The sequence below is a fragment of the Stegostoma tigrinum genome, chromosome 29 (genome assembly GCF_030684315.1).
Source record: "Stegostoma tigrinum isolate sSteTig4 chromosome 29, sSteTig4.hap1, whole genome shotgun sequence".
NCBI lineage: Eukaryota > Metazoa > Chordata > Chondrichthyes > Orectolobiformes > Stegostomatidae > Stegostoma > Stegostoma tigrinum.
In genome coordinates this window covers 26,284,101-26,305,214 of record NC_081382.1, presented here as the reverse complement: position 1 = coordinate 26,305,214, position 21,114 = coordinate 26,284,101, and the positions used below count along the sequence as shown (strand labels likewise).

Here is a 21,114-nt window from a genome sequence, read left to right as displayed (position 1 = left end):
AGTATCTGGAAAATGACAAGCAAAATCCTACTGGAACATCAAGCTGAACCCATTTGGACATGCTACAAGCTGAATGTACCATTGACCTCATCATACTATCATCTTCAATGGGTTTCTGGGAAAGAGGAAGAGAAATCCAATATCCATAGAGTAAAACCTGGGGTCTAAAGGTCATCTCAGAAGCTTCACTGGCATTAACCCAACTACCATCTAATGATTCCTCCAACTCCTTTCAAAGGTTTGTGTGAATTCGCACCCAGTACTAACCTATCCCAAAGGGGGATGATGTCTTTAAGTTGGGTATTTCCTAAAAGCTATCATATGCTTTTATAAGCTGCAGTGATGCCCCCAAAACTCTCTCTAGCCTCCCTACCTTAACTAAATTCCTTCATTATTTTATACACCTCAGTCACTCACTCTGAAGTCTTCACTTTTTCGAGTATCACAGACTAGTTCTCCAAGTCTGTGCTTGATAATTAGAGCATATAATTTAGGTAACAACCAGTTCAATGGACCTTATACTAGGGGCCAGAACTGGACACTGTTGCGACTGACTGAAGCTCTTGTACTAGAAAGGATTATGTGGAGTGAAAAATATTCTTGGCAATGTGCACTGTGATTGTTTGCATTGCAGTAGTGTGTGCAGCAAATACTGTTTCTGCTACCAGCAGTTTAATCAAATGCAACCCGTTTTGAAATAGTCTTGTAAAACAAGTTAACAAAGTGTGAAGCTGGATGAACACAGCAGGCCAAGCAGCATCTCAGGAGCACAGAAGCTGATGTTTCGGGCCTAGACCCTTCATCAGAGAGGGGGATGGGGAGAGGGACCTGAAATAAATAGGGAGAGAGGGGGAGGCGGACCGAAGATGGATAGAGGAGAAGATAGGTGGAGAGGAGAGTATATCAAGTTGACAGACAGTTGAAACGTAAAACAAAACTTGATAAGCACAGAGGTCACTCACTGTTCTGCCTTCAAAATAAAGTTGAAAAAGAGCCTGCCATGTGTTTCCTTTACCAAGTTTCAGAAACTGCCTTTCACAATAAGCATGACCTCAGCAAAAGCTTCCAGGGATCAAAATTCCATGGGATTTCCATCAGTCGAAGCAATGGAGTGCAATTTTTTGTGCCTAGCTTTAGTAACATAAAAAGATGGTGGCTAGGATCTGAAACTGATGCAAATAATTTTAATGATTCTATTTGAATGAACTTTTTAAAAGAAAAAGTCACGGGTTGTGGGTATTGCTGGTAGTTCAGCATTTATTGCCCATCTTGGACTGCCTTGAGAATATGGGGGGGCTGCCTTTTTGCACAGTTTCCCACTATAGGACTTTATCCTGGAACACTCCTTTAATTTTCACATACGAAATTTGACTTGTACTTAAAATGTACATTTAAAATAGTTTGTGAATTACAGGAACTTAGTTTATTGTGACCTAATTAAAAAAAACAAACCAGATCACTGTGTTTTGTCACAGGCTTATCAACTGGTGAAAGCAGTATCCATGCTACTTAACTTTACACGCGAAGAAGAAAACTTGCTAAAGGAATCCCTAGAATATAAGGTAGGGCATAGTCCGTTGCTAATTATTCACTGAGTCTTACCTGCTTCTACTCTTAATAAATGACATCAAGTGGGTTTACTAAAATATTATTCTGTTTACACTGTAGATGTCTTGGTTTGGGTCAAAACCTACTCCTAAAGGTATTATACGTCCATCAATAACTGGTCGACCTCCGCCTCACTGGCAGTGAACCAAGTGCAATGTCAAGAATGTGCATATTGAAGAAACTATCTACATAATTCACTTGATGAACACTACAGTTAATAAGATATCCTTATTAGTGTTTTCAGTCACTGTTATGACAGTGTTTTTAATACAGGATTATAAGTTTTTCAGCTGTTTACAAGTATTTAATAACTGGTACTTTATATATTAACACAGCTTTTAAATGCAAATGAAAATGTTCTCCTGTGGGGAATGAAATTCATTGTGAACAAACGTATTATGGGTTTGAAATTCTGTAGTTTCTAAACATACATGAAGAACAATTCTTTTTGGCTCTGTAGCATTATTACAGTCCTGAGCCGATTTGAATGAAACACTGTTTGAAGTGATTGCTGTCGTAGTCTGCATCTCTGTAAACGTGCTCTTCCTTCATTGATAGAAATTAGTGAATGCTTAAAACATCTTTTTAAAGCCTTTTTTTCCTTACTGTTAAAGTCACGCTCCTTCCCAACCATCCCAGCAGTTACAACAGAGCAGGCAGCAGTGCTGTCCGTAACTGCTTTTGAACTCAGTATCATGGCCCAAATAGAACACTTTTAAAATCATATTTACATTTTTAGTTTAATCATTTTGGTGTCACTTGGAATAATAAAGCTGGAAACCTGCAAGATAAATCATACCAATAGGAGGTAACTGAAAAAAAAATTAAATATTGCAATTAGTTTTCTGCTTATTGGTCCAAAGTATCACTGTGGTCCTTTTTCCATGTTTCTGTCAAATATTCTAATAATTGTTAAATGAGCTGTTATTGATTCATTACCTAGTTTAGATCCCTTGCATGTGTTCTTGCTGATTAATTGTTATCATGTGGTTTTATTGCAGTTTAAGAATGCAGTAGTGTTGTATGAAAATGATGCTGGAATAACCAAAAACAAGGGATTTGATATCTATAAGAACAGTGGGGCAAGTATAATATATAGTTAGTTACCTGGGTTAATGCAAAAGAGGGAAAAAAAACATTCCAAAGGAGCCTTTATAAAGGGTACCTATATTGTGTATAGAAATTGAGAGCTTGTTACACACTGGATGTAAAAATAGATGCATAAATTATTTACAGCTTTTCAGAGGCAGAAAATGTTGCTGTTGAAATAATTATGATCCATCAGTATTTTTTTCACCCTGCTGTTGTGAAACCAGGAGCAACATTGTGTGTAAATATATATATATGTTACATATGAACTAATGCACTTTTATTTGTATAAAAAATGCTGTTACTTGTAATCTTTGTACATGCGTCGATTGGCCTTAGCAACTAATTTCTCTCCCTTGACGTTTTAAACCTGGTTTGGATAACGCAAGTGATACCTCATCTGACCTGTGTTTGCTTGGGAATAATTTGTAGGTGCAATACTTTCCAATTAAAATTCCTTTAGACTTGCTGAAATTGTGGTTGAATTCTTTGATTAGGTAAAATGCAGGAACAAATAATTTCATGATGGAAGTATATGGAGTTGAGGTTTTCAGTAAAATTTCAGCTTGTGCAGCTAGGTTAGGTTGAAAGCAACACTGGGCTGCATAACAGATGCTCTAGAATGTGTTTGTATTTTCAGTTGTTGAGAATGACACTTGTCAGTTGATAGCGACTAATCTAAAAAGTGGCAGAGGTATCCAAATTGTTGTCTTAAGTATGTTTCTTGCAAGAATGCACAGAAATTGAATAAGCTAGGAAAAGGAATCAAAGTGGCTATGCCAATCTTCTAAATGTTCAGGTTTAAAATTGCATGTAAAAATATTCGGACGAGATTCACTTACATTAGAAGGAAGCATTAATCAGTTCAGACTGAAAAACCACCTTTAGTCTTGATAGAATAGGGGCAGAAGTGAAGTAACCATTTGTTCTTCGCCAAATGGCATATTTTTTCAAACCTGTGGCAGTGCTGCAGTTGACTTTAGTTATTTTGAGTGACCACCCTTTCTGAAGAAGGATCTAGGCCTAAAACAGCCTTCCTGCTCCCCTGATGCTGCTTGGCCTGCCGTGTTCATCCAGCTCTACACCTTGTTATCTTGCCATTTCATTGGCTAGCTTCGTAGTAGTAATCCTTTTGAAATTCATTTTGCCTGTGGGAAGTTAAGTTGGATCTTTGACTGCTGTGGCTGCCATCCTTGTTTATTTTTGAACACTCAAGCACTTGTGGAAAAACCTACCTAAACCCCTGACGGACCGAACTTTGGCATTGTATATAATTCATTTCCCAGTGAAATCAGTGCAGTTGTTACCCTGGGTGACAAGCTTGGTCAGTCATCTCCTAGACCACATTATTAGAATTTAAACTATCAAAATGTGATTATCCTTGCTTGAAGTAGGTCACCTAGTTACAGTGGAAGTAAAAACTGGGTGCGCTATTTTTTTAAGCCAAACACGCATTGACACAAGAGATAAGGTGTAGAGCTGGATGAACACAGCAGGCCAAGCAGCATGGCTGACATTTCAGGCCTAGACCCTTCTTCAGAAATCATTGACACAAATCGGGTGAGGACTCTATTTTGGATTATAATTCTTTCACAAGCTCAGTATGTGGTTATGAGATCGAAATATAAATCATTTAAGAATGGAATAGGTATAGGATTCAAGATGTACTAAAATGCTGGATTTGCTAACCTTAAATAAGATAGTCATAAGGACCTGAGATTTCAATGCAATTCTCAACGAATCCTAATCTAGCAGTTTACAATATTTGAATAGTATGTAGTTAACCTCGACTTGATCAGAGTAAGTTGCTGAGACTTGTATTTGCATAAATATTTTCAAGGGAAAGTCAGTTTTTTTTTAAACTTTGAACATTGCATGCTTAATATTTTAATTGCCTCCTCATTGCTTGGGCCATGTCAAAACACCTTAGTGATTGTATAACAGATGAAGAATGGAGAAGATGCAAGCCTCATAAAAATCAAAATGGGTTATGACTTGAATTTGGTTTAATCATAGTAAAACCAAACAGTTTCCCCTAACTCATTAGTATATATCCAAAGTGAATTTTACATTTCTAAATTCAGCTATTTGTTACTGCTGTGGCATGCAGTCTGGGAAAATTTAAATGTTTCAGTACATTACTTTTATGGAATGCACTCACCAATATATACACACATACCTAGCCACTGCAAGGTACTGGGTAACTTAGTTTCATAAATGGGTTTTGCATTTTTTAAATGACTGTCTAATGTATAGTGTTATGTTAAATAATTGAGGGAGGGTTCTATGCAAATTCAGTATCAAAACTTGACAACAACAAGAAGCTTGTGCAATTTACTGCGGCATTTTCAGACTATCGTTCTGATAATGTCTGTATTTTGCTTCAAGATGAGTCACCACTAATAACTGGTGAGTAATAATGTATTACCAAAGGCTCATTTTAAAAAATTAAGATGTACATTGCGAATGGTATTGCAATCGGTCTAGTTGGTCTGCACGGTTCACTATGTAAAGTTCTGATTTTTTAAATTGTGTCAATATATATAATGGTCATATTTTTAGCCAATGCATAGCAGCCAGGGTAGCTGGAGAGAGCTGTTAAGACATAAAAAGTTAAGACTATCACACCAGTGCCCTTCTCAGTAGTGATTTCATTTTCCTTAAATCTTTGCTGCAATATAAAGAATATACAATGTTGCACACTCAAAGCAGATCTTATGAATAAACTACCTCTAAAATATTTCTGAAATGCTACTGCTCAAGTAAGGAACAGAATGAGTTGCTTTAATTATTTCTGATCAAAACCCTTGTTAATATTTCCATTGGTCATCTGAACTAGCATTGAGAAACTCTGCAAATTAGATGATAATGAACTGCATTTATTAATTAATTATTTTGTACTACAAAGCCCCATGAAGATTTCAGTGATGCTTAAACAAATTTACTTTTACTTTATTACAGGATTTATTAAATTGACATTACACTAGATTGCATCTACTAGACATCTCCTAGACATCTCCTTACTGCTTTAAGTTAGAAATCCAACCTTAAATTTTGACATTATAATACAACAAAAAGCTGTCAGATGATGATCCAAGAGCTTTATTTTGCAGCAGGCACTTCACAATAAATTCATCCCTGGTAGTTCAACTAATACTATTGCCATATTTATCATACCAAATATCCAGTAACTGTACAAAAGACAATATGAAAGTGACCCAAAGAAATAAAAAAATTATAATACTGCATATAGTGACAATGAAGTCCTAATAGTCCACCATATGGTCTAACAGTTCAGGGTAAAATGTACGTCAGTTGGTTTGCCATGTAAATGTACCTTTATTAGCCACACTATTTGATTTCTCAACAGATTTTAAAAGGTAAAAACAAAAATTCTAAGAACTGAGAACGTGCAAGACCTTGCATGTCAAACTTTGCCAAAACATACAGTAATGCAAACTTGCCACCACAACCTATTGAGATAAGAGCATTCCAAGGTGATTTTTCAAAATAATTTCATTTAATATGAATTAATCTTTAAAGAATGGATTCAAATATTTCTCTTTTGCTGTTGCTTCATCTCACTTTCCAACAGCTTTCAGTCCTCAAGTCAATCCATCATGTAACTTTTTAAACTGTTTTTCTTGCAGTGAGAACTCGTACTATGCAACCTACTCCACCCACTGCTAATGCCTGTAAGGGATGGAGAAAGAAAATACGTTCAAGTCATTGAGCTTTATGTAATCACAACTTACTTATACAGCACCTTTAATATCAAACATCACAAGGTGCTCTATGAAAGAAAACTGACACCCTACCAGCATGAGAGATACTAGGCGAAATGACTTGATCTCTCTAACCAAATTTTAAAGGCACCAAGAAGATAGGTTTTAGGAAGGAATTCTAAAGCTTATGGCACTGGCAACTGAGTTACTTTAGGAACAAATAAGACCACAAACATTCAAAAAGCCAAAACGGGGATGGGGGGGGGGGGGGGGGGGGGGGGGGACACAGAAATGCAGCAATGTATGGATTCTGCAAAGCTACAGGAGACCAGGAAGCACAGGGAGGAATTTTGCCCAAATGAACTCTCCTTGTTTGTTGCATACTCATGGGATCGGAGGTGAGTATTTCACAACTTCAGCTCTGGTAGCAACATTATCAATGCAAACCCACAGCCTTCTGACTCTGGTGAAGTTATCGCAAATCAAGTTGACAATTGAAAATTGTAACACTGTAAATTTGACCTTGACCTATTTTTACATATACACTTTATTCGGCAATTAATGATTAGTGACAGTGTAATGAAACCAGATTCTTTGCCTGCAGGCCAAATTTTACAAGAGCAAGTGTCTTAGATGGCTGTCACAACTTATCATTGGGACAGACATGGAAACAGGTCATCTGCTAATCATAAAACAAAATAACTGAAGAAAAAGAAACCTACCTTTTCGTGCCACTGCAGCAATAGTGCACTGCTGTTTTCTGTGGGTTTTTCAAAACCTTTATAAATGTACTTCATTAATAGGTCAACACCATTTCTATCTAATGATTTAACAGCCTGTTCTATCTCACTACTTTTAAAGGATGTAAGGACCTTGAGAACTAGTGCCTGTGCCCGTTCCTGTAGAGGGGAAAAAAGAGAGTTCAATTTACAATGTATTTCAGATTTTATTGAACTTCTACAGATTTTAAAATTTAAAAAAGGATGGCCATTAGTAGTCATTAAACAACTTTAGTCCTTACCTTGCAGGATTGAAGATGAAACACTATTAGCCATTATTTGAATATAATGCATCTGATTTTACAAAACTCATTGCTCAGCAGTTCAACCAGTACTGTAACTGCAGAGTAGAATTCTTTGCAATATAGTAAGTTTAGGTAATTTTCACTGCACATACTTGTAGCGGTGGGGTTCAACTGATCTATGTCATGTCACTTGTTGCCACATCCTGTAATAGCTTGTTTTGTTTTAAGTAGATAACAGACCAAATATTAAGGGTCTATAACCAATAAGGGAGATAACAAATGGTTACTTTTATCATTTAGAAATGTCATCAAAAGGCAAAATTGAAATCTGGCTGACGTTCTGAATTTGGTTGATGTCATGGCATAAATTAATGTACTGAAACCAGAAGTATAATTGTATAAGATTAGCTGCACAACATTTATCCTTTGCAGATAGAAGAGGCCTGCTCAAGATATTTGGATGAAATCTTGGAGACAAGTTACTGTGTATTAAATATATTCTCAAAACAATGTCAAATAATTACAAAACTAGATTAATCAAATACCTTAACTGCTTGATTCTTCATGTTGACTGGAGGATTTCTTAATGCTGCATGGAACGCACTAAGCATATCACCTGTACAGGATTACTGGTTAAGGAACAGTAAGTTTTATTTCAAACATTTAAACCCAATATGTGTACTTTAGTTACAGGTATACATGCAAGTTAGTCAGCATTCCAAAATATCCCCTCAAAAGTCTTCCACTGCTTGTTAATCAATCTATCCCCTTGCCTAGGATCCTGGTTGGTTCACGTTCTCTCCCCATTCAGGCCCATGTTATTTATCCTTAAAAATAGATATTGCTGGAGAATCTGAACAGGCCTGGCATTATCTGGAGAGAATGCAGAGTTAACATTATTTGTCCAGTAACCCTTCTTCAGAATTGAGAGCTCTGTAGTTCTGAATAAGGCTCAATGGACTCAACATGGATCCTATGTTCTCTCCATAAATGCTGCCAGGCCTGCTTAGTTTCTCTAGCAACTTGTTTTTGTTTCAGATTTACAGGGTCCTCAGGTTCAATATATTTAATCCCACTCTTCAAATTGGGTGTGAAATTCTATAATGTTGTGACCTCTTAGAGATCAAAACTGACATCATTAACCATTCAAATGTACAAATTTCCAGATAGAAAAATGCTTTTTTTCAATTAAGAAACATTCCATGAATCAGCATACATATCAGTTCTGAGAAAAATGGAAATGAATCCAAAGGAGATTGTGCACAACTGCTATTACTATCCAGAGATGTGAGCAAGACTTTTCACCTTACTGTTCTGCTTTGTTCATCTCAACTAATTAGTAAGATTTTTAAGGCAGAGATAAATTATTGATTAAACAAAGGGGTGAAAGATTATTGGAGCAGGCATGAACATGAGTTAAGGGTATAAATTCAACTGCAAGATGGCAGCAGAGTAGGACACTCCATTTTTAACTCCTCTGCTGACCAATCCCTTTCCCTTTTCTTTCTCTTCTCCTCTTCGTAGCTTTTCTTTCAGCCCTCCTCCTATCCTACTTGGAGACTGGAGTCGAGTGGGGTGAGCAGGGGCCATGTCCTGCGCCAGGCAGACCAAATGTGGGCCAAGTCCCTCGGCGGCGGCAGCAGAGCAAGTCCCAGATGGAGGCTGGCACCTGGAGGCAGCATAGCCTTGTGCTCTGGGGCTAGTGGGCATGGACTGGAACTTAAGTACTTATTGTCATTTCTGGATTTTAATTGTTCCCATGCTAATCTATTTTTTATAAAACTCTCTAACAACCCCTTAAGTATAGATATAGAGCAAAAAAGCATTTACACTAAAGTCCTCTGTACCTAAGATTGTGTCAAACATTGCAAACTTCACTGCAGTCATTTGAGTGTACATGACAATAAAGGCTGTCATACTCTCAGTCAGGTCAGCTGTGATCTTAATAGTGAGTCAAACTTGAAGGACAAAGTGCCCTGCTCTTAATTATAATGTTCATAACTGCACAAAACAAGGGAAGACGAAACTGTGTTTGACATAGGGTAAGAGATAAGTAGTGGGAAAGTAAATGGTCTGAGGGGGATAAAAGTTTTCTTTAAAACCTCTGAACAATTTTCCTACTTGACTAAGACTTCAGTTTCCTGATTTCCTATCTGTGCCTCCAATGGAGTAGCAGCATTTTGGTGCCACAAATCACATCATTTGCAGGACCTTTATGACTGTAGTGAGGTTAATCTGTAATAAATCCAACAACACTATAGAAACTGGTGAGTTTTTTTTTCCAGAACAAAAATTTTAGTTAATCATCCAGCAATTCTGGGACTCATTTCCAAATAGTGCCATGGGCATACATATCCATGAACGGATGGTGGCAGTTCAAGACTACACCATCTCAGTTAGGATTGGGCAACAAATGCTGGCCTAGCCATAGATACACCATTCTTGTGAATGAATGTTAAAAATTATGGTGATTCAGAACTCATGGCACAGAAAAATTGATTTTGTACACAAACATTGAGCCAGTACATGCACAGTAGCAATTCAAGAATGTCATTCACCAGTTTATAGCAACTGGCACAGACATAAATCCTGGCATTGCCAACAACACCCACACAATGCCAACAAAAAAAAAGTGACCTTATGAAAGCAAAACAAGTTCATTTAAACAGTGCAACCATCTCAAAATAACATGGATAGAAGATTGGCTAGCTAACAGGAAACAGAAGTGTCAATAGATCATTTTTGGTTGGCAAATCTAAGTCGTAATGGGCTACAGAATCAGTACTGGGGTTTCAACTTTTAATTTATATGAACAGCTTGGACAAAGGGACCAAAGGTATAATCACTAAAGGCACCACGACAGGTAGGAAAGTAAACTAAAAGAGGACACAGGAGGCTACAAAGGAACATAGTTTAAATGAGTCAGCAAAAATGTGGGAAATGGTATACAAGTTGAGAAAATGTAAAAATGCTTATTTTGACTGCAAGATTTAGACAGAAGCATTACATAAATGTGAGTTTGCAGAGCTCCAAGGCGCAGTATGATCTGGGTATCCTCAAAGGAATCACATGATTAGTGTGCAGGTACAGCAAGTATTTAGGAAAGCTAATAGAATCTGTCTATTGTAAAGGAAATTGAATACAAATGTAGATTACTGTTCAGCCTTTCAGGGCATTTGTCTATAGTACTGCATACAGTATTGGTCTCCTTATTGAAGGAGAGAAATAAGATATCCTTGAAGCAGTTCAAAGAAGGTTTATTACACTCATCAGGTCTAGCAACATCTGTGAAGAGAAATCAGAATCAGGGTCAGAGGAAGTGTCACCAGACCCAAAACATATTAACTGATTTCTCTTCACATGCTGCCAGACCTGCTGAGCTTTCCAGAAATTCCTGTTTTTTGTTTCTGTCAACAGGTTTTTCAGTTTTTATCATCTCACAACTGGAATGGGCAGGTTGTCTTATGAAGAAAAGCTGGACAGGCTAACCTTAATTCTGAAGTTTAGAAGAGTAAGAGGTGATTTGTTTGAAGCAAAATCCTGACAAGCTTTGACAGGGTGCATATGGAAGGGAAGTCTCTTCTCGTGGGAGATTCTAAGGGGTCACCTGTTTAGGGCAGATATGGAGAATTTTCCCAGAAAGTCATCAGTCTTTGGAAAAGTCTTCCACAAAAAGTGATGGAAGAAGAGTCTTTGAATTTTTTAAGACAGAAGTAAATAGATTTATGACAAAGGTGGGGATAATCTTTCAACCACACACAATATTATGTGGAGTAATCAGATCAGCCACAATCAAATTCAATTTATTTTCTCAATCTATCAGAAGTGTTATGTCAAACCTGTGCAGCCGGTAGGACTTAAACCAGGCCATTTGGCTCAAGGGACACTGGCAGTGCACAAGAATCTTATTGAATGGCAGAGGGGTTAAGTGGCCTAGTCCTGTAACTAATTTATATATTTGCAAGAATGCAGGACCTGGCTAAAAATGCTCAAATACCACTGTACATTAACATTGTGACTGAAAATGATCGCTATTTTCCAACTTGAACAAAATCTCAAATCAAGGGTTCCCAAACGGTGGGCTGCAGTGCCAGTTGGATGGTGGAACAACGTTTTTGGGATCATGATTTCATTTTAGCGACGGTATGCTTGGAGCTTGAACTGAGTTCTGACAAATTGATTTCTTTTATGTCATTTTGGGTGGCTTTATCTTTTGTCTCATTTGACATTTGATTGTTACTACAATCACAGCTTGTACAATGGTGGCTCTCTGCTATTTTTAGGGACAAAGTGAGCAGCAGTAACCCCGTTCGTACTTCCACCCATTTCCACACTGAGGACTTAAGGTGCTGATCACAGCGGGGTAAATATTGGAAATTAAAAAAATAAAAGGTATTTAAACAAATCTCCAAAATGACAAATTCTGCACATGATATAATAAACTCACACTGAAGTCGTCAGTTAAGTGACAAACTCGATGAAAATGAAGCAATCCAGTGAAGGATGAGTGCGAAAGCAATGCCATTAACTTCAGTCGAGGGTGCTCCAGGCTGCCCGGGAGCGCAGTTAATAGTCGGCAGCAGTTTGAGAGCGGGTGCGGTTCCCAGGGGGTGAAAAAGAGTGAGAGGTCCGTGGTCATGGGGAGGGGAGAGCTGTCACCTTCCCTCCCGGCGTCATGCGGCGCTCTGCCAGCGCCTGGTCTCTCACAAACACGCGCACGCAGAGGGAGACGGGCCATAAGGATATTGCCTGATGAGAGTGTCCACTTCCAGCGAGTCGGGCCCCTGCTGCTCCACCGCCTCCTCCTGCTCATCCACAAACTTGTTCTCATCGTACTCGTCAACGTCGACTTTCCGGAACCTGTTGGAGAGCGTGTTTCTCGCCATCTGCCCCTACTTATGTTAAAAGAGCAAGTGTTAAATGGGGACGATAAGCCACTCCCTCGCCGACACCCGCACCTACTGAGCCGGAGGCTGCATCGGCGCCGGGCGATCGCGCTGCTTCCACTCAAACGCGGGGCCTGCCGAACCTCGACCCGGAACCGGAAACAGTCTCTGGAATGCACGATCTCAGGGAGAGGGCCGGTAAGCAAAATCAACAAAACTCAATGATGACTGAACCCCGTCGTTAAATGAGTTACAACGACGGGCTATAAAGAAAATAAAACAAGTAGGTTTCTAAAAGACGACGATGTTTGTGTAAAGTTAAACGTTTGACATAATGGATCGCGCTGAATCCTCCCCTCCGTGAAATGGATGGTAGGTCCTATCACGTGGAAATACAGGCCCCGCCCGCGAGGCCTGTCTTTTCCTGCGCTTGCCCAAGAAAATGGTAGGAGTCTGTAGGTTGTCTGCTCCTGCTAACTGGAGAATCCTAATTCATCCCGAAAAACTACTGGCTCTACAGCGGGAGTAGCTGGCTCTTGTGAATCCTCAGGCTCCCCTTTATCGGCTCCGCCAGTTATTTAGGATTTCTTTTTAGATTTTATGTTTAAACTGCGACGGATGATCCGCAGGCCGCGGTGTGTCTCTTATTTTTACATGGCGGCCCCGCTGCCTGGTCCGCGTAGGTAGCCCCGCCATTGGGAGTTGTGGAGATGCGGGGCCTGTCGAGCGGAGTCTGCGGGAGGGGCACATCAGGCGGGAGCTGCCTGAGCGTTTAGACAGTTGTTGCGACTCCAGACGTCCCGCTGGATCACCCGTGGCATTGCTCAACGATATCAGCTTCAGTCTTCACCCCCCCCCCCCCCCCCACCCCGCCGCCGAAGAAAGTCTTGGTTTTACTCCACATTTCTATACGTCTTTGAAATTGGCGATAATAGTGGTCCTGTTGCTTCTCCCTTCCGATTGTGAGCAGCTTTTTCGTTTGATGCCTCAGTTGCTATCTTCCCAACTGCAGTGAGGTTTTGGGGGTTTCTTAAGGTGAAGAAATCAGGGTCAACTCCTCTTGGTGACTCAAGAGGGAAACCTATTGATAGTGATCCTCTTCATCTTTTTTTCCATTCTGCTTCGTGATAGTGGTTACTGGGCTAGTCAGGTGTTGTTAGAGAAAGCTTGGTGAGTTGTGATGAATTCTGATATTTAGCTGCAGTACAACTAGTGGGTGTCCAGTGATGGTTGCAGTGTTCAAGCATGTTGGTTTGTTGCACTAGTCTGATTTCTTCAGTGTTGTGGGTGTACCCATCTGGTAAAATGGTGAATGTACTTCTCGCTGCAGATTTGATCCTCGTAACTTTGAGAAGAATGGGAAAAGGAGTTTCATATTGAATAGTAAAATGTGAGGCTGGATGAACACAGCAGGCCAAGCAGCATCTCAGGAGCACAAAAGCTGACGTTTCGGGCCTAGACCCTTCATCAGAGAGGGGGATGGGGGGAGGGAACTGGAATAAATAGGGAGAGAGGGGGAGGCGGACCGAAGATGGAGAGCAAAGAAGATAGGTGGAGAGGGTGTAGGTGGGGAGGTAGGGAGGGGATAGGTCAGTCCAGGGAAGACGGACAGGTCAAGGAGGTGGGATGAGGTTAGTAGGTAGCTGGGGGTGCGGCTGGGGGTGGGAGGAAGGGATGGGTGAGAGGAAGAACCGGTTAGGGAGGCAGAGACAGGTTGGACTGGTTTTGGGATGCAGTGGGTGGGGGGGAAGAGCTGGGCTGGTTGTGTGGTGCAGTGGGGGGAGGGGATGAACTGGGCTGGTTTAGGGATGCAGTGGGGGAAGGGGAGATTTTGAAACTGGTGAAGTCCACATTGATACCATATGGCTGCAGGGTTCCCAGGCGGAATATGAGTTGCTACCAGCCCAGCTCTTCCCCCCCCACCCACTGCATCCCAAAACCAGTCCAACCTGTCTCTGCCTCCCTAACCGGTTCTTCCTCTCACCCATCCCTTCCTCCCACCCCCAGCCGCACCCCCAGCTACCTACTAACCTCATCCCACCTCCTTGACCTGTCCGTCTTCCCTGGACTGACCTATCCCCTCCCTACCTCCCCACCTACACCCTCTCCACCTATCTTCTTTGCTCTCCATCTTCGGTCCGCCTCCCCCTCTCTCCCTATTTATTCCAGTTCCCTCCCCCCATCCCCCTCTCTGATGAAGGGTCTAGGCCGGAAACGTCAGCTTTTGTGCTCCTGAGATGCTGCTTGGCCTGCTGTGTTCATCCAGCCTCACATTTTATTATCTTGGAATCTCCAGCATCTGCAGTTCCCATTATCTCTTTCATATTGAATAGTGTCTTTTTTTGAAATTCATTCATGTGATGTGTGTGTTGCTGGCTGGCCAGCATTTATTGCTCATTTCTAGTTGCTTTTGTTTGGAAGCCACTCTGGCTTGATATTTATATTTTTCTGTGGTCAACTCCAGCTTGCCGCCACTCCTGGTTACATGCACTCATCTGATTCTGTCACCTTGAGCATCCCCAAATTCTGTCACTCCATCACTGGTGGCTATGGTTTCAGCTGTGCACTCAGAATGGAATCGTACAGTGTAAAAGAAGCTGTCTGGCCCATTGAGTCTGTACTGTGAAAAATATGCTAATACCTACACTCGTCCTATTTTCCCACAAGGCACATAATCTTGAATGTTATAACACTACAGGTGTTTGTCCAAGTACTTTTTAAATGTTTTACAGTTACACATCTCAGCTGCCCTCAGGCAGTGCATTCCAGAACTTCACCTCCCTTTAGGTGAAAAGATTTGACTCTCATTCCCCTTGAAACCTCCTGTCTTTTGCTTTAAAAGTGTGCCTTTTTTCTCTTGGCCCCTTGATTGAGAGGAACAGCTGCTATCTATTTGCATTGTCTGTGCCCCTCATAATCTTGTACACCTCAATCAGTTCTTCCTTCAACCTCTGCTCCAAGGAAAATAGCCTGAGCTTATCTGACCTCTCTTCATTGCTAACATACTCCATCCCAGGAAACATCCTGGTGAATTTCCTGTGCGAGCCCTCTAGTGCAATCATGACCTTCCTATACACAGTGATCAGCACTGCATTTACCGAGCTCTGGAATTTGCACCCTCAACAACAAAAGCAGCCACCCCACACACATGCGCGCGCACGCACACACACACACACACACACACACATCTCTTCCACTCTTCCTTTGCAGCATCTCTTAAAATTTGCCACTTTGACCAATCTTTTGGCCCTTTACTCTAACATTGTATGATGTCACTCAGTACCAAATCTTGGTTTTATGAAGCCTCTGGAAATACCTTGAGATATTTTACTTGTTAAAGTTGCTATACTTTGCACCTTGTGGCATTGTAATTAGGGCTTTATTGGTACTGTGAATCTGGAACTCTCCCTCTAAAGCTGTACTGGTTGGGTCAATCAAAATTCTTAGATTAATAAATTTCTGCTTACGGGTTATCTGGATTAGAAACTGCTAAATGGGGTTTAAGGTACAGGTTAGCAAAGATCTAGCTGAAAAACCTGATAAGTTGAAGGACCAACTCTTGCTCCATATAGCATTAACAGCTACTTGTATTATCTTCAGTTTTCGAATGTGTGTACTGTTGATCGAGTCCACTTGGAGGCTTTGTTTGTGTGACAGTAACATGGTGGTTCTTATTAAATATAGGCAAAAATCAAGGCACGTGATCTGCGCGGCAAGAAAAAGGAGGAGTTACTGAAACAGTTGGATGACCTCAAGGTTGAACTCTCCCAGCTCCGTGTGGCAAAAGTAACTGGAGGAGCTGCATCCAAACTGTCCAAAATGTAAGTATATAGGCTTGAGATATTTTGAACATGCCAGTGATTTTAAAATCTCGCTTATTAGAAAGGACAGCTTTGGATTAGTTTGGAGACTTGCTGACCGAGCTGGTGTGTTTGATCGCAGACTTATCGTCATCCTGCTAGTGACATTGTCAGTGCACCTCTGGTGAAGCATCGATGTTCTGTCCCGCTTGTTATTTATGTGCCTTGGTTTGCTGGGGTGTTTGGCGTTACTTCCGGTTTTGTTTCTCAGTGCTTTGTATCTTTGGTCCAGTTCAATGCGTATGTTGATGGAGTTCTGGTTGGAATGCCAGGCTTCCAGGAATTCGCTGGCATGTCACTGTTTGGCTTGTGCTGTTATGGATGAGTTGTCCCAGTCAAATTTATGTTCTTCTTTGTCTGCTTGTATTGAGACTAGTGAGAATTGGTTGTGTCTCTTAGTGGCTAATGTGTATTTGTGTATCCTTATTGTCAGTTTTCTTCCACTTTGGCCTGTGCAATGTTTCTCAGTCCTTGCATGGTATTTTGTATATTACATTAGTTTTCTTGGTTGTTGGTGTGGAATGCTTTACTGTCACAGGGTGTTGTTGGTTTGTGGGGTACCCTGATACTTAGGGGTCTGTAGGATGACGAGTGTTTCTGGCCATGTTGTCTCCAGTTGTAGTCTGTGCAAAAAGCAGGCCAGGAGCACTTATACAGAGTATTTAAAAAGAATGTATACCCAAAAAGCACAATCCGTGGCTACCTCCGCAACAGACCATAACAATAAGACAGAACATGGCAGAGGTGCACTGACGATGTTACTGAGCAGGGTGATGAAACATCTGCAATCAAATATACAAATATACTGGCTTGGCGAGCATGTCTACAACCTCATCCACAACCTGTGCTACAAACCTTCTCAAAAATGCATTGGCAGGTTTGGAGTCCAGCTGGTAGTGAGTCAGTGTTCTGGAGGTTTGAATGATTTTACTGCTATTTGGTGGGCATGATATGGTGCTCCAAAGAGACTGTTTGACTTTCTAAAGTACTTTGAAATTGACTTAAATTACAATGCAGAACCATGTAGTTCAGCCCAAAGAAAATAAATCTGGGAGTGCGAGATCCACAGGAGCTAAAGTGCTCCTGTTTCTACATCTTACCTTTTTTTTAGTTTCAGAGTTTGACAAGGTTTATAACTTGGTGTTATAATTGTTTTTCTCTCTCTTTAGTCGTGTCGTGCGGAAGTCCATTGCAAGAGTCCTGACTGTCATCAATCAGACTCAAAAAGAGAACTTGAGAAAATTTTACAAGGTAAGTTAAAGTCTTTAAGCAGTTCACTTTTATAACTGTTGTCATGCATTCAGCAACTGATTCTGGGATGGTGTTTGTGAAAATACCATGCTGATAATATAGAACAGTAGTAGTGCATTGTGGGTGCTGTTCATTTATCACATAAAACTGACTTCAAAATGGCATTATCAAAGCAATAGAGAGAACCAGGCACGTTTGTTTTATTATTAATACATTTGATTTGAGTAGATTTGGTTTTTACCTCTTTAAATAGATGAACTGCCTCCAATACAGGTGGAGCCCAGAAAGGTCCATTATTGACAAAGTAGCCAGTAACGTTTAATACGGGCATATATAGCATTCAATCTGTAGTGATTGTCCAAAAGTTATCTTCAGATCTTTATTTCTACCTTTTATTTCCTGTTTTCTCAGATGTCATTTAACTTTGGACTCTCTCAGATACATTCTCCATTTGTCAATTTTTCACACCCTTCTTTAGCCACTCATCTCTCACCTCTAGCTCTCCTAGTTTGCCTTTCCTTTCTTATTACACTTTTTCTGTTGACTTATGCTTGTATCATTACTGCCAGACTGCTCTGTTTCTTCAAAGAAAAATAGATGCGGATGCTGGAAATCTGAAATAAAAACAGAAAATGCTGGGTGGCATGCAGCTTGGGTTGGAAATCATCTGTTTAGGGGGAAAAGTAGTTGTATTTCATGCTTTCAACTAACAGAACTGGGAAAGCCTTAGAAACGTAATAGCGGGAAATGAACAATAGGTAATTGGGATGAAGTCAAAAGGTATGTGTAGTATGGAAGATAGGGGAAACTGAACTACACAAAAGGGAATGAAGTTGGGATAAGAGAAAGTATTTAAACAAAGTGAAATATTGACTGAAAAGAAAGGGAAACAAATTGAGCTGCCATGCCATGCTCAATGTTAGAACTGCCTCACTGTACCAGAGACTTGGGTTCAATTTCAGCCTCGAGTGATAGTGTGTCTTTTGTGGAGTTCGCATGCTCTCCCCATGGCTGTCAGGGTTTCTGGCAGGTGCTCCAGTTTCCTCCCACAGCCCAAAGATGTGCAGGTTTGGTGGATTTGCCTTGGTCAATGCAGTTACTGATCTGAGTGGGATCTCTTCAGAAGGGCAGTTTCAATGGGCCCCATGACCTTTTTCCACATTAGGGATTTAACAAGGGACTGAGTATGCTGTGGGAAGCTTGGGTCGTACTTACGGACAGAAGAGGTGTTCTGCAAAGCAATATCCAATCTGCAGCTGGTCTACTCATTGTGGAGGAGACCAGGTTGTGAGTGGTATATACAGAGACAAAAAGTACATAGGATGCAGCTCTTACCTGGAAAGAATCTTGAGGATTTTGCATGGTGAAGAGAGAAATAATAAAGGCAGGCGTTAGATCTCCTCACTTTTTGTTTTAAAGCATCCTTCAATGCAGTTGAGTTATACAATAAACAGGGCATAGATATAACATTTTGTTGCAGTAGAAAGTTTGATACCCAAATCTTTGACCTGTTTGTGCATTGAAGTATTTGTCTCACTTCAAGTCTACACTGGTGAACAGAAGGAAGAGATTTTACTCTGAACTGGCATTTTTTTTAATAGGCGAGTGAGCAGTTTGAACAGTTAATGGGTGCAAGACCGCATGCACAGGTGCCCTTAAACTGATACTGAATTGAGTAGGTCGTAGGACATGGTCAATGTTTTGATGATTGGGTGCCAAGAGGCTTTGGGAGAGTATAAACTGGCTGATATGAGGGAATAAGGCCTATTCACCTTTAGGAGGATGTGTTGGAGTTTTAGATTTAAGCAGTGACTTTGGGTTTTTGTTAGCCTTAAGCACACAATTTCATAATTTTGCAGTGTTAAGGTTACAGGATTCAGTAGTTTAATAATTTTCTTACTGGAGCAGTAATCCAGAAGCTTAGACTAATGCATCAGTGAAAATTATTTCAGCTTCCACCATGGCTGTTTGAGAATTTGAATTCAGTTTTTGAAAAGCCAAAGGCAAAAATTCACTTCCGGTAAAAGCGATCATTAGATTGTAGTTATTTGGGGATTGGATAGGTCTTTGAAGATAGCTAGCTTTTATCAGATTCCTGTCTGCTAAACTGGAAGGGAAACAATAAGCTTCTAAAATCTATTCATCAGGTATACGCACAGGGACAGGCTTTAGCCCCATTCACTCTTTTGTTTTCCTTGCTACGTTGACTACAATTAGCAATTTTAAAATGCTTGTGCTTTAGTTAAATCCTTTAATAGTGTTATCCTTTATCTCTGTGCTGAAGAGAAACACATTAAATAACTTATTGTTTAAAATGGATGCTGTAATTAAGTTCTGTATATGTTGACTGAATTATTTTCTGATTTCACCTGAAAACTCTGTCTGATGTCAATGTATACTACTATGGATGTTTGCCTAGAGAATATGGTTATGTATGTATGTGTGGAAAATTAAGCGTTGTTGGGTCTCTTTGATTATGTTGCATGATTTTTGGTGGGTTCTTATTGCCTCACCTAGTTGTTAACGTGTAAGAAACGTGATTTCAAGTTACAAAGTACTTTAAAATTGTTTTAACTGTAGTTGAAAATATAATTTAGAATCAAATCTGAGAGTTCAACCAATCATAATATGTGAATCAAATCATATTGGTATGATCTGTTCTTTGGTTACCATTCTACATCTCTATTTTTATGAAATTTTACATTAGCTGGTTTTGGTCCTTACCACTTTTTAGATTATTGCTAGTTAAGTAAGTCATCATATACGTTAAGTTTCATATGATGGATAGATTACAAATGCTTAGCCGTTGCTGATAATGATTTATCACCCCTTAGGGCAAAAAGTATAAGCCTTTGGACCTGCGACCCAAGAAGACCCGTGCCATGCGTCGTCGACTAAACAAATATGAAGAGAGCTTGAAGACCAAGAAACAGCAAAGGAAAGAACGTCTGTACCCCATGCGCAAATTTGCTGTAAAAGCATAAATGTTCTGTCACAGAAAACATTAAATTTAAGATACGACTTGTGTATTTTGGGGGTTTTTTTTTGCATCGTTTAGAAATTTGGTGTACTTTTCCAATAAATTGAGTCATCAAATTAGATTGGATGTAAGATTTCTTCAGGTATCTTGACCACTTTCTCAATGAGTGACTGCATCGAAATTTGTCAGGGGTGGTTGGCAGATAGCAATCACTGTCCCGCAAACCCTGAATTCTCCAAAAAGCCAAACAAATTCCCAATTAAATAAAATCTTCACTTATCTTTAAATGTACTGCATGAGACAGTTTCTTAGTTTTAATGCCTTATTAGGTTAGCCACTAAAGCTTCAATTTGAATGTGGTCTGGATTCTGTCCAGAAAGCTGATGCCAATGGTGCATGGACACTGATCTGCCTGTTAATTACACTTGATTTAATGAGTTCCTCAATTCATGAAACATCACTGGAGTTCAGGTCCATGGCAGCCAGGCAGAATGATGTACTGTCATCTTCCTTTCTCTGCAATTGTTTGTGTTTAAATGAGTGTTTGTTTAAAGTTAATGGGTTGCTTGAACTATTTGAAGTGATATGTAACACAACCAAAATTTGTTTTGGCTCAAATTTTTTGACTTTACAGCTTTTTTAAAATCATCATTTAAGATTCTAAATAGGCTGTTAGTCTCACTAGTTGGTT

The 21,114-nt window shown here is 40.0% G+C and overlaps 3 protein-coding genes across 6 annotated transcripts in view; 2 read left to right on the top strand and 1 right to left on the bottom strand.

Annotated features, from left to right (window-relative positions):
• Positions 1-3,171, top strand: part of golga1 (golgin A1) — a 50,032-nt gene extending 46,861 nt beyond the window's left edge. For all 4 annotated transcript variants that reach the window (XM_048559131.1, XM_048559130.1, XM_059638297.1 and 1 more), the window contains 2 exons: positions 1,476-1,562; positions 1,669-3,171. In XM_048559131.1, the coding sequence (XP_048415088.1) occupies positions 1,476-1,562; positions 1,669-1,752 (171 nt within the window). In that variant the 3' untranslated portion in view covers positions 1,753-3,171. The remainder of the gene's footprint in view (positions 1-1,475; positions 1,563-1,668) is intronic.
• Positions 3,172-5,633: 2,462 nt separating this feature from the next.
• On the bottom strand, positions 5,634-12,493 carry arpc5lb (actin related protein 2/3 complex, subunit 5-like, b). The gene is made up of 4 exons (XM_048559133.2): positions 12,193-12,493; positions 7,992-8,064; positions 7,145-7,321; positions 5,634-6,390 (listed from the first exon to the last, which is right to left on the bottom strand). Exons 1-4 carry the CDS (start codon positions 12,330-12,332, stop codon positions 6,328-6,330), a joined length of 453 nt encoding a protein of 150 aa, XP_048415090.1. The 5' UTR covers positions 12,333-12,493; the 3' UTR covers positions 5,634-6,327.
• A 231-nt stretch (positions 12,494-12,724) lies between these two features.
• On the top strand, positions 12,725-20,464 carry rpl35 (ribosomal protein L35). Its single transcript, XM_048558456.2, has 4 exons — positions 12,725-12,777; positions 16,017-16,153; positions 17,362-17,443; positions 20,278-20,464. Exons 1-4 carry the CDS (start codon positions 12,775-12,777, stop codon positions 20,425-20,427), a joined length of 372 nt encoding a protein of 123 aa, XP_048414413.1. The 5' UTR covers positions 12,725-12,774; the 3' UTR covers positions 20,428-20,464.
• Positions 20,465-21,114: the final 650 nt, after the last annotated feature.